The 13,263-nt window shown below is 38.2% G+C and overlaps 1 protein-coding gene across 1 annotated transcript in view; it reads right to left on the bottom strand.

Annotated features, from left to right (window-relative positions):
* Positions 1-13,263, bottom strand: part of EPRS (glutamyl-prolyl-tRNA synthetase) — an 82,977-nt gene that overhangs the window by 2,382 nt on the left and 67,332 nt on the right. The window contains exons 26-28 of the mRNA XM_012805910.2: positions 12,383-12,556; positions 9,137-9,297; positions 2,099-2,177 (exon numbers count right to left, since the gene is read on the bottom strand). Of these exons, the coding sequence (XP_012661364.2) occupies positions 2,099-2,177; positions 9,137-9,297; positions 12,383-12,556 (414 nt within the window). The remainder of the gene's footprint in view (positions 1-2,098; positions 2,178-9,136; positions 9,298-12,382; positions 12,557-13,263) is intronic.

The raw sequence follows: 13,263 nt of genomic DNA on the forward strand, positions 1-13,263 counted from the left end.
AAAAAAAAAAAAAAAACCTCTGAGATTTTTAGTCATTTATGTTTAATTTAGCATTCATTAATAGGAAAAGATCATGTGGATTTTAAAGTTTTTACCCTTTTATTTTTAATCATTGTCTATCTATGTTTTAGAAAAGACACACTGTTTTGTAGTATGTAATACCTTAAATTCTTTAGTGGAAAATGTTAAGACAAGTTCCAGTAATACTAAAAAATCATAATGATTAATAAAAGATTAGTAATACATGGCAAAGTAATACATGGCAATACAGAGCATTAATTTTTCACTCATACCAACAGCTAAAAGTAGAAAAATCAAACTTTCACCTATATTCAAAGTTCCAAAGGTCCCTGCTTTCTTCTGTCCTCCTAGTAAATACAATTTTATTGCAACAGCCCCAAAGGTTACTTGATGGTCAGTCAACACATCTAAGCTGACCAGGATGAGGTAAGATAAGGGATGGATATGACTACTGAATACTAGAAACAAAATGTGCTTTCTAGTCCTACACTATTCTTTGGACATACGACTAAAATACTCTATGTTCTACTTTAGAACAGATGTTGAAATTTCTATAGTCACTTATCTAATATTAAAGATCTGATTCCACTAATAACTGCTAGGATTAATTTCTTCGAAAGCAATAGATTATTTCATTACTTTATTGATTTATTAACTCTTATGCAATATCCCTAGGGGACTGTGCTCCAAAAGTTAACTATCATATTTCTATAATAAAATAACATTTAAAATCCAATAATTAATGGAGAAAAATCATAAATAAATTACAGGGAAACGAAAAACACACTCCAGCAGATGGCTGTACTTTCCTAGCCTTTTATTAAAAGTAGGCAGTTTGAGTCAAGTAAAAAATTATGGAACCCCAAAAGGTAAAAGATTACAAAGGCAATAAAGTAAAACGAATAGGAAGCTAAATACTGAAGAATTATAAATCTGAAAGGGACTTTGAAGTCATCTATTTTGTACTTATTTTACAAAACAGTAACCTGAGAGCCAGAGAGATTAACTAATATTACCAGCTCATGTAATAAGAGACCTATCCATAGGTTATAACTATATATAACAAGCAAGATTTTTGCCTAATTCTTACTCATTCTCAGCATGAGTTTAAGGGAAAAAAAAAAGATACAGAAGAAAGTGTACTGAACTGAGTCAGAAAAGAGCTCTGCATTCTAGCAGCAGGTCTGCTTCTGTATAGTTTGGGATAATTCATTTAGACTCTGGCCCAGAGGACTGCTTGTATAATCAAACAAGTATGCCAGAATACTAAAGTCCACAAGTGATTCATTCCAGTAATTAACAACTTTGCAAATCAGTATTTCACCTTTATGAAATGTATAGTTTCATCTAGGAACAGCTGCATGTACACAATCAATGAAATATTTTTTTTTGAGGCAGAATCTCACTTTGTCACCCTGAGTAGAGTGCCCTGTCATCACAGCTCACAGCAACCTCAAACTCTTGGGCTCAACTGATTCTCCTGCCTCAGCCTCCCAAGTAGCTGGGAAAACCAATGAAATCTTAAAGAGCCATTAACTACCAATTAAGAAGTGTCTATGGAGTTTCAAGGAGCGAGAAATTTAAAAAAAAAAAAAAGCTTAGACATGGGTAACACTGTTCTGTACATTATTCAGAAAGTTCCATTTAGAGCTGTGGTATGGTCAGAAAATTGAAAGAAACTGTCTTTTCACCTTGTTTTAGAAATCTGCTCACTACATTTCTAAAGCTAGAACAATGGTTACTTCTAGAACTTGTATCAAACTGAAATAACAAAATAAAAAATTTTCAGTAATGAAGACATTATGGGGCATTCCGATAATGACTATTCTTTAGGAAACAGCATATCAAATATGTGAAAAGGTTTTTACATAATAATCCATTCACAAGTATTATCCAAAAATGGTATAATGTAATGCTTTGGGAAAGCCAGCAGAAAAGAGAATATCATGTTGAATAATGCTTAATAATTTTATGTGATTGGCTTACAAAGGAATTAATGGAGTGCATAAACTCAATGACTATTAAAAGAGCAACTCACTGAAATTTTTATATTCAAAACTTTTCAGAAGTCTCTTACCTTCCCAGAATCTAGTATCTTCTGAAAGTCTTCCATTGTGTTAGCCACAACCATATGAGTCTTAAGGTCTTCAGAAGCCCTACCACAAAAATTAGAAAAGAATACATAATACTTTTTTTACCAATAAGACAAAGCTTTTTTTTTTTTTTTAATTAAATCATAGCTGTGTACATTAATGCAATCATGGGGTATAAGGTGCTGGTTTTACATACAATTTGAAATGCTTTCATCAAACTGGTTAACATAGCCTTCACGGCATTTTCCTAGTTATTGTGTTAAGACATTTATATTCTACACCTAGTAAATTTCATATGTACCCTTTTAAGATGCACTGTAGGTGTGGTTCCACCAACTATTCTCCCTCCCCCTCCCATTTCCTCTTCTTCTTGGGCTATAATTGGGTTATAGCTTAAGAAAGCTATAAGTTGGTTTCACAGTAAGACTGAGTACATTGGATACTTTTTCTTTCATTCTTGAGATACTCTGCTAAGAAGAGTATGTTTCAGCTCCATCCATATAAACATGTAAGAGGTAAAGTCTCCATCTTTCTTTAAGGCTGTGTGATATTCCATGGTGTGCATCTACCACAATTTATTGATCCATTCATGGGTCAATGGGCACTTGGGATAATTCAAAGACAAAGTTTTAAAACAGACATGAGACGCACTGCTTATAATCCTAGAACTTTGAGAGGCTAAGGCAGGAGGATCACTTGAGCCCAGGCACTGTAGTTAGCCATGATGGCACCACTACACTCCAGCCTGGGCAACAGAGGGAGACACCTGCCTCAAAAAGCAAACAAACAGGCCTGGTACCTGTAGCACAGTGGTCAGGGCGCCAGCCACATGCACGTTGGCTGGTGGGTTTGAGCCCGGCCCAGGCTACCTAAACAATAATGACAACTGCAACAACAACAACAACAACAAAATAGCCGGGCGTTGTGGTAGGTGCCTGTAGACCCAGCTATTTCAGAGGCTGAGGCAAGAGAATCGCGTGAGCTGTGATGTCCCAGCACTCTACGGAAGGAGACATAGTGAGACTCTGTCTCAAAAAAAAGCAAACAAACAAAAAAATACATAAGATAAGAACAACTTAACGAAAGAACAATTACCCAGAAGTCAGAAGAACTTAATTGAATCTCAACTCTGACTTGAAATGACTGACAGTTACCTATTATTATACTCCTGTGAGTCTTAAAAGTATTGGAAATTAGCCAAGCTCACGGCAATGGGTGATCAAAGCTTTTGTTATTATAGCTTTTAAATCTCTATTGACCAATATTCCTTTCCTGGCTATACCACTTATAATGTCTGGGTTATTTTTTAAACCCCTCTGGTCTCAGTTTTCCTTTCTACAAAATTAGAAATTTACTCTAGTAAGTCTAACTACCATGTAGGCTACTGAGTTAAACACAAGGGCTTGAAAACGTTTAAAAACAAAAAACAAACACAGAAATGTAACTTATTCAAGATATTTTCACTACTACATATTACTCTTTTTGAGGAATCTTGGGTTTTTAAAGTGCAAATAAATACTCTTCTCTTCCACATTCAAAGTAACACGTTACATGAGGCTGACTCACGGGTGGTAACTCAGGTAGCGAAGACATATTTGTTCTTTTCTGAAAGTCAGGGCTGAAACCATGGAACTCTGCCAGTGATGCTAGCTATCTGCAAAATGTTTCCTCTTGTAAAACAAAACCTTAGAACACACCCTCCCAACTCCTTATGAAAAAGGGAAAGTTAAGCTCCCAGATTCAGTCATGGAACACCATCCCCTTCCAAAAGAAACCTGTTACCAACTTAATGCTTCAGCAAACCCCCAAGGAAAGGTAAAAAGGCCTCAGACATCTACAAGGACTGCCCCCACAGACCATTCACAGGGAAATACCTTGCTGCCTTCCTGTAAACAAGGACATGCAAATTGTAACTTTAGGTCTAAAGGCTAAATCTAGCTCCTAAAACTAAGAAGTCCATTAGATTCAACACCAGTAATGCTGATTACCAGTTTATTCCCAGGTACAGATTAAAGACAAGATCATCATTCTTCTACCTACCCTGGGACAACTACCTAATTGCTTCTTCACTCCCTTGTTTTCTTCACACACTCACCTTATCTTACGTAAAAATGTAGATTTCCTGAGCCCCGTTAGAGTGTAATCATTGGCCTCCCCTACTCATTCTCTTCTTCCTTTTTCTATGTGCACTCTCCCCTTCTTGAGACTTTTCTGTATTGAGATGGGCCCACGGGACTAATTATAGCCAGTGAGATCCAGGGAAAGTACTGTGCCACTTTCTGAGCCTAAGCCTTAAGGCCTGGCTCTTGCATTCTCCCACTTCCCAAGTGGCAACCGTCTGGGGATGACTGGGATCTAGTTTTGACCAAGTAAATGGCAACACACACTAGGTAATGGCAGAGCCCACCTGCTCACACAATTCTATGAAAGAATTTGGAAGTGTTTCTTAAACTCAATTTTGATCTTCTCTTGGTTACAGTAGCTTAGTTACTTCACTTAGGTAGAATTTCTGAAAAGAGTAACTAAAAGTAACCGTCCCGTCCAAATATTTGACATTATAAAACTCATACCGTCTAATATGAACTAACCAATCTTAGAAACAGTCTACCAAGGGTGTCCAACCTGCCTCAGGCCACCTGCTAATTATTTGAGCACTGCTGTCTCATCTGTGGTATGTGATGTCGCAGAAATTATGCATGGACCTTTCCTTTTGCTCATCAGCTTTCATTAGTTAGTGTTTGTGTACTGACTGTGTGGCCCAAGGCAACTCTTATTCTTCCAATGTATGGCAGAAAGAAGAAAGGTTGGACACCCCTGTAACAAAGTCTACATTATCATATCCTTGATATAATAAAATTAATTCATATATTAGTTTCTTTGAATGTGGCAAAACAAGGATGTAACTGTAAGCCAGTATGATTTGATACCTTCTTAAACAATATGAAAGTAATATTATCCTAATAATATTTCATCTACAACTTAGATCTATTCAAAGGACTTATAGTTTATAAACAGTTGAATTGTATAAGATAAAAAAGTGAAATCAAAACCTAACAGTAAGACAAGCTTATGTTAAGCGGAAAATTATAATCTGAGTTGGTGTATGCAAAATAATATTAGCTACACATACTCATTTTCACCCACTCATATAGGTAAAAAGGAAAACACACCACACAATATTTTCATTAATTATATCTGGGCAGTGAGATTACAGCCAGCATTGTCTTTTCATTATTTTTTTTTTTTAGTATTTCATGATTTTTCTATAATGAGCATTTTATTATAATAGAAAAAATTATAGAAACAAAAAATTATTGCAGCGCCTGTAGCTCAGTGGGTAGGGCACCGGCCACATATACCCAGGCTGGCCAGTTCAAACCCAGTGGTCAGCTAAACCACAATGACAATTGCAACAAAAAAATAGCTGGGCGTTGTGGCAAGGCGCCTATATTCTCAGCTACTTGGAGGGCTAAGGCAAGAGTTTGAGGTTGCTATGAGCTGTAATTCCACTGTACTCTACCAAGGGTGACAAAGTGAGATTCTGTCTTAAAATAAAAAGTAAACAAAATACAAAATATTTAGTTAAGTATCACACATAAAAAAGAAAAAAAAGTTGAGAACTTGACTATAGGAGAAAGCTTGATAACAATTTCTTCTATAAAAATGTCATCTCTCTATTATAAATTTATCCAGCAAATATTTCCATAGGGTAGATATTCAAATCTGAGTGCCTATCTAGAATGTTCTAATTTTTTTGTATTATTGCAGAAAATAAAAAGGAAAAATACTATTATCAAAGAATTTATAGAAGTGTAAGCAACCTTTAAAAGAGGGCCAATTTGAGAAAAAAACCCACAAAATGTGTGTAAGACTTTTTTACTGCTCATTTATAATAAAAATAAATTTACTGACTGCTGCTCAAAGGTAAAAATGCATCTTCATACAATTTACATTAAACCAAATTTACTGAACAGAAATGTGAAAGAACTGCTTTTTAGCCACTGAAGCAGTGGTTTTCTTCCCAGAGAGGCATCTGAATCACACAGAGTATCTCAATGGAACAGCCAAAGGGAACCTATCTTAAAACAAATGAATCAGAATATTCAGCTGTGAGGTGCAGATATATGTTTCTGTTCCCAAAGCTCCCAGGTAATTCCAAAAAGAATCCCTAGAACAGACCCACTGCACTCAATGCATTATATAATGAGAGTAATAAGAAGCAGCTTTCTAATGTTTAATCTCTGGATGAAAGACCTCTTCTTAGTTCAGATGAGCTTCAAATGCATTATAAGGTCTGAAAATTAAGTCTGCAAACTTACTACCATGTACTCAAGTTGGCAGCACCGTCAAGCAACTTGGTAAGGGTTCATAATCTAGGTATATCCACGTCTCACAGCTGTGTTTGTGTTGATGGGTGGCACTGTCTTGCTGAGTGGCAGTCATTATTGTTGTTTTGTTTTGGGTGCCATTGCAAGAAATGTTGGAGCTTGAATTATAGCAATGAATAAACATTAAATTTCCTGTTAAACCTGGCAAAAGTACAATCAGAGACATGTTAGTCAGGGCAGCAGGTAGGGAGCCGGCCCTATATACTGAGGGTGGCAGGTTCAAACCCGCCCCCAGCCAAATTGCAACAAAGACATGTTAGTCCATGTCTATAATGCCATGAAGAAAACAGGAGTGTACAAACAGATTAAACATTTCTGTAAGGGGAGAGAAAGCATCACTGATGAAGAGAGGTCAGGGTGGCAAGTACAGAGCATAACTGATGAAAACATTGCAAACTTCACTGAACTGTTTGTCAAAATTGTTGACTGACTGAGAAGCACAGCAGATCAAGTAAACATCAATCGATAAACAGGACAATCTTGGCATTAGAAAGAGCTGTGTAAAACTGATCCTGAAGGAGCTCACCAATGAACAAAAGCAAAGGAGAGTCAAAGTTTGCCAAGACCTTTTGTAGAGGCAAAATGATGTTTTGGGTCATGTTGTCACTGGTGATGAAACATGAGTGTACCAAGGCAACTCTGAAACAAAGCTTCAAAGTGCACAATGGAAGACAGCCAATTCTGCACATCCGTCAGTAGAAATCAAGAGTCATGACAGGCTTGGCACTTGTACACAGTGATTACAGCACTAGCCACATACACTGAGGGTGGTGGGTTAGATCCTGGCCTGAGCCTGCTAAACAACGACAACAGCAACAAAAAATAGCTGGGCATTGTGGTGCCTATAGTCCCCACTACTTGGGAGGCTGAGGCAAGAGAATAACATATGCCCAAGTGTTCAAGGTTGCTGTGAGCTGTGATGCCACAGCACTCTACCCGGGGCAACATAGTGAGACTCTGTCTCAAAAAAAAAAAAAAAAGGAGTCAGGACAATGTTGCTAACCTTTTTTGGTTCCAGATCGTTCATTATGCATTTTTACCAACTGGACAAGTAGTTAACCAAATTTACTATTTACAAATGCTAAAAAGGATGCCTGAAAAATTAGATAAAAATGACTTGAGCTTTTTGGCAACAACTCACAGCTCTTGTATCATGAAAGTGTACCAGCTCACACAGCACTGTCTTTGAGGGAGTTTTTAGCCAGTGAACAAATAACTGCATTGGAACAAAAACCCTCCCTATTTACCTGATTTGGCCCCCAGTGACATTTTCATTACCCAAAGATAAAGGAAATAGTAAAAGGAAGGCATTTTAATGACATTCAGAGCATCAATGACAGCTCTGAAGTCCATTCCAGAAACAGAGTTCCAAAGTTGCTTTGAAGAGCAGACTAGGTGCTGGCACTGTGACCACGGTGATATTCAATGAGGCATGGAGCACTTTTTCAAGGATAAGTTCATGATCTTAATTGTCAGACCTTATATATCTTTTGTAGGCCAGACAAATCCTTAAAATAACCCCTGAAGACACTTATTACCTGCCCCATTTTAGGGTAAGCAAGCCACAAGTTGCGTAAGTAAGCACCAAAGCCAAAGCTAAAACTGTTCCATTCCTTCCAGTGCAAGATTTACTGAGACCTATTGTAAGTTACATATACATAAGATATTAGGAGATGAAGGAACAAATAAGATGTAGGCACTGTACTCTCTCAAACTGAGCCCCTACTGCCAGAGAGAGGACCTTCCTCTGTGCTTCAGGTGAGCAAGAAAGAAAATAGTGTCATATTAATGCCACCAACTTCTGGTACCCCTACTTTAAGATCTGTGATTTTTAAAGACTCTCTTCTCTAGGTCAAGACAGGCCTGAGGCCCTAACTTCCTCTTTAACCTCTCACTTTCAATCCAACTCAGGAAGCTCTGAGCCTTGACTACATTATAATCACTGGGGAACTTTTTTATTATTATTATTATTCTTTTCTGAAACAGAGTTTCATTCTGTCGCCCTCAGTAGTGTGCTGTAGCGTTACAGCTCACAGCAACCTCAAACTGTTGAGCTCAAGTGATCCTCATGTCTCAGCCTCCCAAGTAGCTGGAACTATAGGTGCTCACCACAACACCCAGCTATTTTTAGAGATGGGGTCTCTGGCTGAAGCTGGTCAGGCTGGTCTCAAACCTGTGAGCTCAATCCACCTGCCTTGGCCTCCCAAGTGCTGAGATTATAGGCGTGAGCCGCTGAGTCCGGCCTAACCAGGGGAGCTTTTAACGGTATAGTTGCCAAACTCTCTAGACCAATTAAATCAGTATCTCTGGGAAATGGCTCACTGAGTCATCAAGGGTTCCCAGGTACTGCCAATATGTATCCAGCAGGGGAGAGTCAATACCTTAATCCTTCATGTTTATATCTCATAAAAGCCTGGATCTAAAATGAACTCAAATTAGTTCAGGAGACAGAAAATCCACTGCTGCAAACCCAGTCAGGAGCAGAGGCGCTTAGAAAATAATCATCATGCAATTCAGCATGGGAGTTCAAAGGCAAAGGTTATTTCCAGCTGGGTCAACACCGAAGTGCCTTCACTCGGATCTCAAAGTTTAGGTAGGATCTGAAGACAAGTGACAGAAATGGCAAGAAACTACCTTGTGAAAAGGGTAACATGGATGTCTTCGAGAATAGCTTGAAGTCTAGTCTCAGCCTCATTTTCAGCAACCGTCAGCTTTTCTCCAGTATCTCGTCTGACAGCTACAAACTGACAGCTCTTCATATCACGTGGCCCAACTTCAAGTCTAATAGGAACACCCTATAAAACAAAAAGGCTATTAAAATCATATATGCATCAAAAAGTGAGGCCAATGTTGAAAATCAGATACATGAAAATATAAATAAAAAACTAATAAGAAATCTGACTATGAAGATTGTGATGAGTAAAGAAAAACTCAGGCAGTATTCCAGACTAAAAGATTAAAAAGATGTGGTAACCACATGCAACACATAATTCTGAACTAGTTCCTTCTATGACAGACACTAATGGGACAACTCACAAAACCTGAACAGGGTTCCAGAGTTAGATGGCAGTGATGTACTAATTCTAACACACTGACTCTGTACTGGCTGTCCTGTGATTATGGGAAAAATATGTTTGCATGATGATCAAGTACCAAGTTAGCATCTTATTTTCACATGGTTCAGGCAGGAAAGTTCATTTTCATGATAAAACATTTTACAACTCGGCTTGGTGCCTGTGGCACAGTGGATACGGTGCAGGCCATAGACACTGAGGGTGGCAGGTTTGAACTTGGCTTGGGCCAGCTAAACAACAATGACAACTATAACAAAAAATAGCCAGGCGTTGTGGTGGGCACCTGTAGTCCCAGCTACTTGGGAGGCTGAGGCAAGAGGATCGCTCAATCCCAGGAGTTTGAGGTTGCTGTGAGCTGCGATGCACTCTACCAAGGGCAACATACTGAGACTCTGTCTCAATTAAAAAAAAAAAATTTTTTTTTACAACTCACTTGGCTCAGGACCCATAGCTCAGTGGTTAGAGTGCCAGCCACATACACGGAGGCTGGCAGGTTCGAACCCAGCCTGGGCTGCTAAAAGAATGACAACAGCAACAACAACAAAAACAGCCAGGCGTTGTGGCAGGTGCCTGTAGTCCCAGCTACTTGGGAGGCTGAGGCAAGAGAATCGCTTAAGCCCAAGAGTTTAAGGTTGCTGAGAGCTGTGACGCCACAGCAATCTACTGAGGGTGACATAGTGAGGCTCTGTCTCAAAAAAAATTTTTTTTTAGAACTCAGATGGAAGAAATAGCACAAACAAAGATGAAGGTGGAAAAACAGAGACTGTAAAGAATAGGAAAGGGGATAATGAAAAGCCAAAGTTGGAAAATACTCTAAAGACAAGATAGGCAGGAAATATTAATACTTTGTTGATAGTTTTTCCATGTAACCAGTTATGAATTTAGTTATAAATAAGTTGTGTTATTTCTTTTCAAGAGCAATACAAAATTATCTTAATCTTTCAGCACAATAAAAAGAAAAGTAGTTAAATTAATTCACTCATATTATTTCCCCTTTCTATTTTCATACTAGGAAAGGATACTGAAGAATTACTGAGTTGCCGGGTTTGGGTCTTACAACCAAACTATACTAAATCTCACATTATTGATCTGAATGAGTCTCACAACATACATATACATCACTTACACTCCTATACACTTTACAAAGTTAATCATTATCAAGTGAATATACATCTAGAGCTCCTCAAATGTCTTTTTTTCTCAGGAATTTCTAGGAATAAAGAGAACATGATATTTGAAAGTATTACTAATACTTTCTAATAGATAGTAAAATTCTTTTTCAAAGTTAATTTTAGGCATCAAGTTTATTTATTTATTTTATTTATTTGAGACCAAGTCTTATCCTGTCCCCCTAGGTAGAGTGCCATGGCATCATCATAGCTCACAGCAACCTCAAACTCTGGGTTCAAGCAATTCTTCTGCCTCAGCCTCCAGAGTAGCTGAGACTACAGGCATGCGCCAGCATGGCTGGCTATTTTTTTCTACTTTTTTAGTAGATACAGGGTCTTAGTCTTGCTTAGGCTGGTATTGAACTCCTGAGTTCAAGCGATATAACTGCCTTAGCTTCCCAGAGTGCTAGGATTACAGGCATAAACCATGGTGCCCAGCCTAGGAATCAAGTTTTTTTTTGTTTGTTTGTTTTGAGACAGAGTCTCACTTTGTTACCCTGGGTAGAGTGCCATTATATCACAGCTCACAGCAACTTCAAACTCCCAGCCTCAAGCAATTCTCTTTCCTCAGCCTCCCTGGTAGCTGGGACTACAAGCACCTGCCACATGTTTGGCTGGTTTTTTTTTAAGAGACAGAATCTTGCTCCAGCTCAAGCTGGTCTCCAACTTGTGAGCTTAGGCAATCTGCCCGTCTCAGCCTCCCAGAGTGTTGGGATTACAGGCGTGAGCCACCACTTCCAGCCAGAAATCAAGTTTAGAACTCAAATGCTTTGGTTTTTTCCCCCCAAAGAATGTAGATTAAGAATGACAGAGACAAAGCCAAGCTACTCTTAGGAAAGGGAAGAATAAAAAAGGAAAGGGGAAGAGAACAAATTCACAAGCATGGTAGTCTTTTTTACTTCTTTTTACTTCAGCAGCTAATAGTGAGCAATACGTTTCTCCTATAACATTTGGTACTCTAGGTTACGTAGAAACTGGTTTGAGAAGCTGCTAACTGGTATCACAGATAACTATTTTTAAATAAGCACAAAAGACTACAATTACAGGAGAAACTACACAGAGAAAGTCTATTAATGGTAGGAGAGCATGTTAAAGAGCCAGTGTATAACATAAAAAGGAAACAGTATCAACACAATTACTATTCTTGAGAACAAAAGATTCACCTTAGGGGTCTTTTAAAACAAGTAAGATGATAAATATTAGCTTTACAATAATAGCTAGGTTGTGCTCAGATGCCATTATTTGGATGATCTCACTGTTTCAATGATTTATTACATAGTTCACAGCAACCTCAAACTCCACCAAGGGCAACATAGTAAGACTGTCTCAAATTGTTTTAGTATATTAGCCACATGAGATTTATTAGTGATAAATAAAGCCTTCAAGATCATTGTTATTCAGACGTAATAAAAATAAGATTCCACTAAAACAATCTTAATTTAGCAAAGATAAAAATCTTAGGTATTGCTATTACACAGCTATGAACTCTGTTAGTGCTCAACACACAGTTTAAGAAAAGAATTTACAACTATCAAGATAGAGAAAAAGTAATGAAAAAGTGTTATGAAAACTTGTAGAACAGAGGAAACCTAACTCTTGAGAGAATGAGGGATAACAGTTACAACTAAGGAACTTACCTTGAGCTCCCAATGGTTGAATTTCCAACCTGGAGAATAGTTCTCTCGTAAATCAACTCTAACTCGAATGTTAACACTGAGTAGCCGCCTGCGATAATCATTACATTTTTCAATCAGTGCTTCTTTGTCTTCTTCAGAAAGTGCATTCGTAATGCCACAAGGAATAACCACCACCTAGAATCCAACACAGTGTCCCAAATTTATACAATGAAAAAACATATAAAAGTAATGAGGTCCTATAACTATATAATATGCAGGGGTCAAAGCCTACTAGTGACTATGAATCTGAACATGGACCAGCTCGTGTGATTTCTAATCTATACATAACGTCTGCTAATTACCTACATATCAGTTATCCATGCTACACGCATTTTCATTTAACCTACTTATACTCCATTTCACCTATTATAAACCACTTCAAAAATTATTTCTAAAAATATTTTATACAAAGTGCCTTTAAAAATTAAGAGTAAGAGCCCGGCAAGGTGGCTCAAACCTGTAATCCCAGCACTTGGGAGGGCCAGAGGGTGGATTGCCTGAGGTCACAGGTTCGAGACCAGCCTGAGCAAGAGCAAAACCTAATCTCAAGAAAATCGCCAGGTGTTGTGGCAGATGCCAATAGTCTCAGCTAAGCTACTTGGGAGGTAGCTTAGCTGAGACAGGGGAATCACTTAAGCCCAAGAGTTTGAGGTTGCTGCGAGCCGTGATGCCACAGCACTCTACTGAGGGAGACAAAGTGAGACTGTCTTCAAAAAAAAGCAAGAAAAGCTCAGTGCCCATAGCACAGTGGTTATGGAGCCAGCCACATACACCGAGGTTGGCGGATTCAAACCCAGTCCTGGCATGCTAAGTAACAACAACAACTGCAACAACAACAACAA

The sequence above is a fragment of the Otolemur garnettii genome, unplaced genomic scaffold (genome assembly GCF_000181295.1).
Source record: "Otolemur garnettii isolate 467f Iridium unplaced genomic scaffold, OtoGar3 scaffold00045, whole genome shotgun sequence".
NCBI classification, from domain to species: domain Eukaryota; kingdom Metazoa; phylum Chordata; class Mammalia; order Primates; family Galagidae; genus Otolemur; species Otolemur garnettii.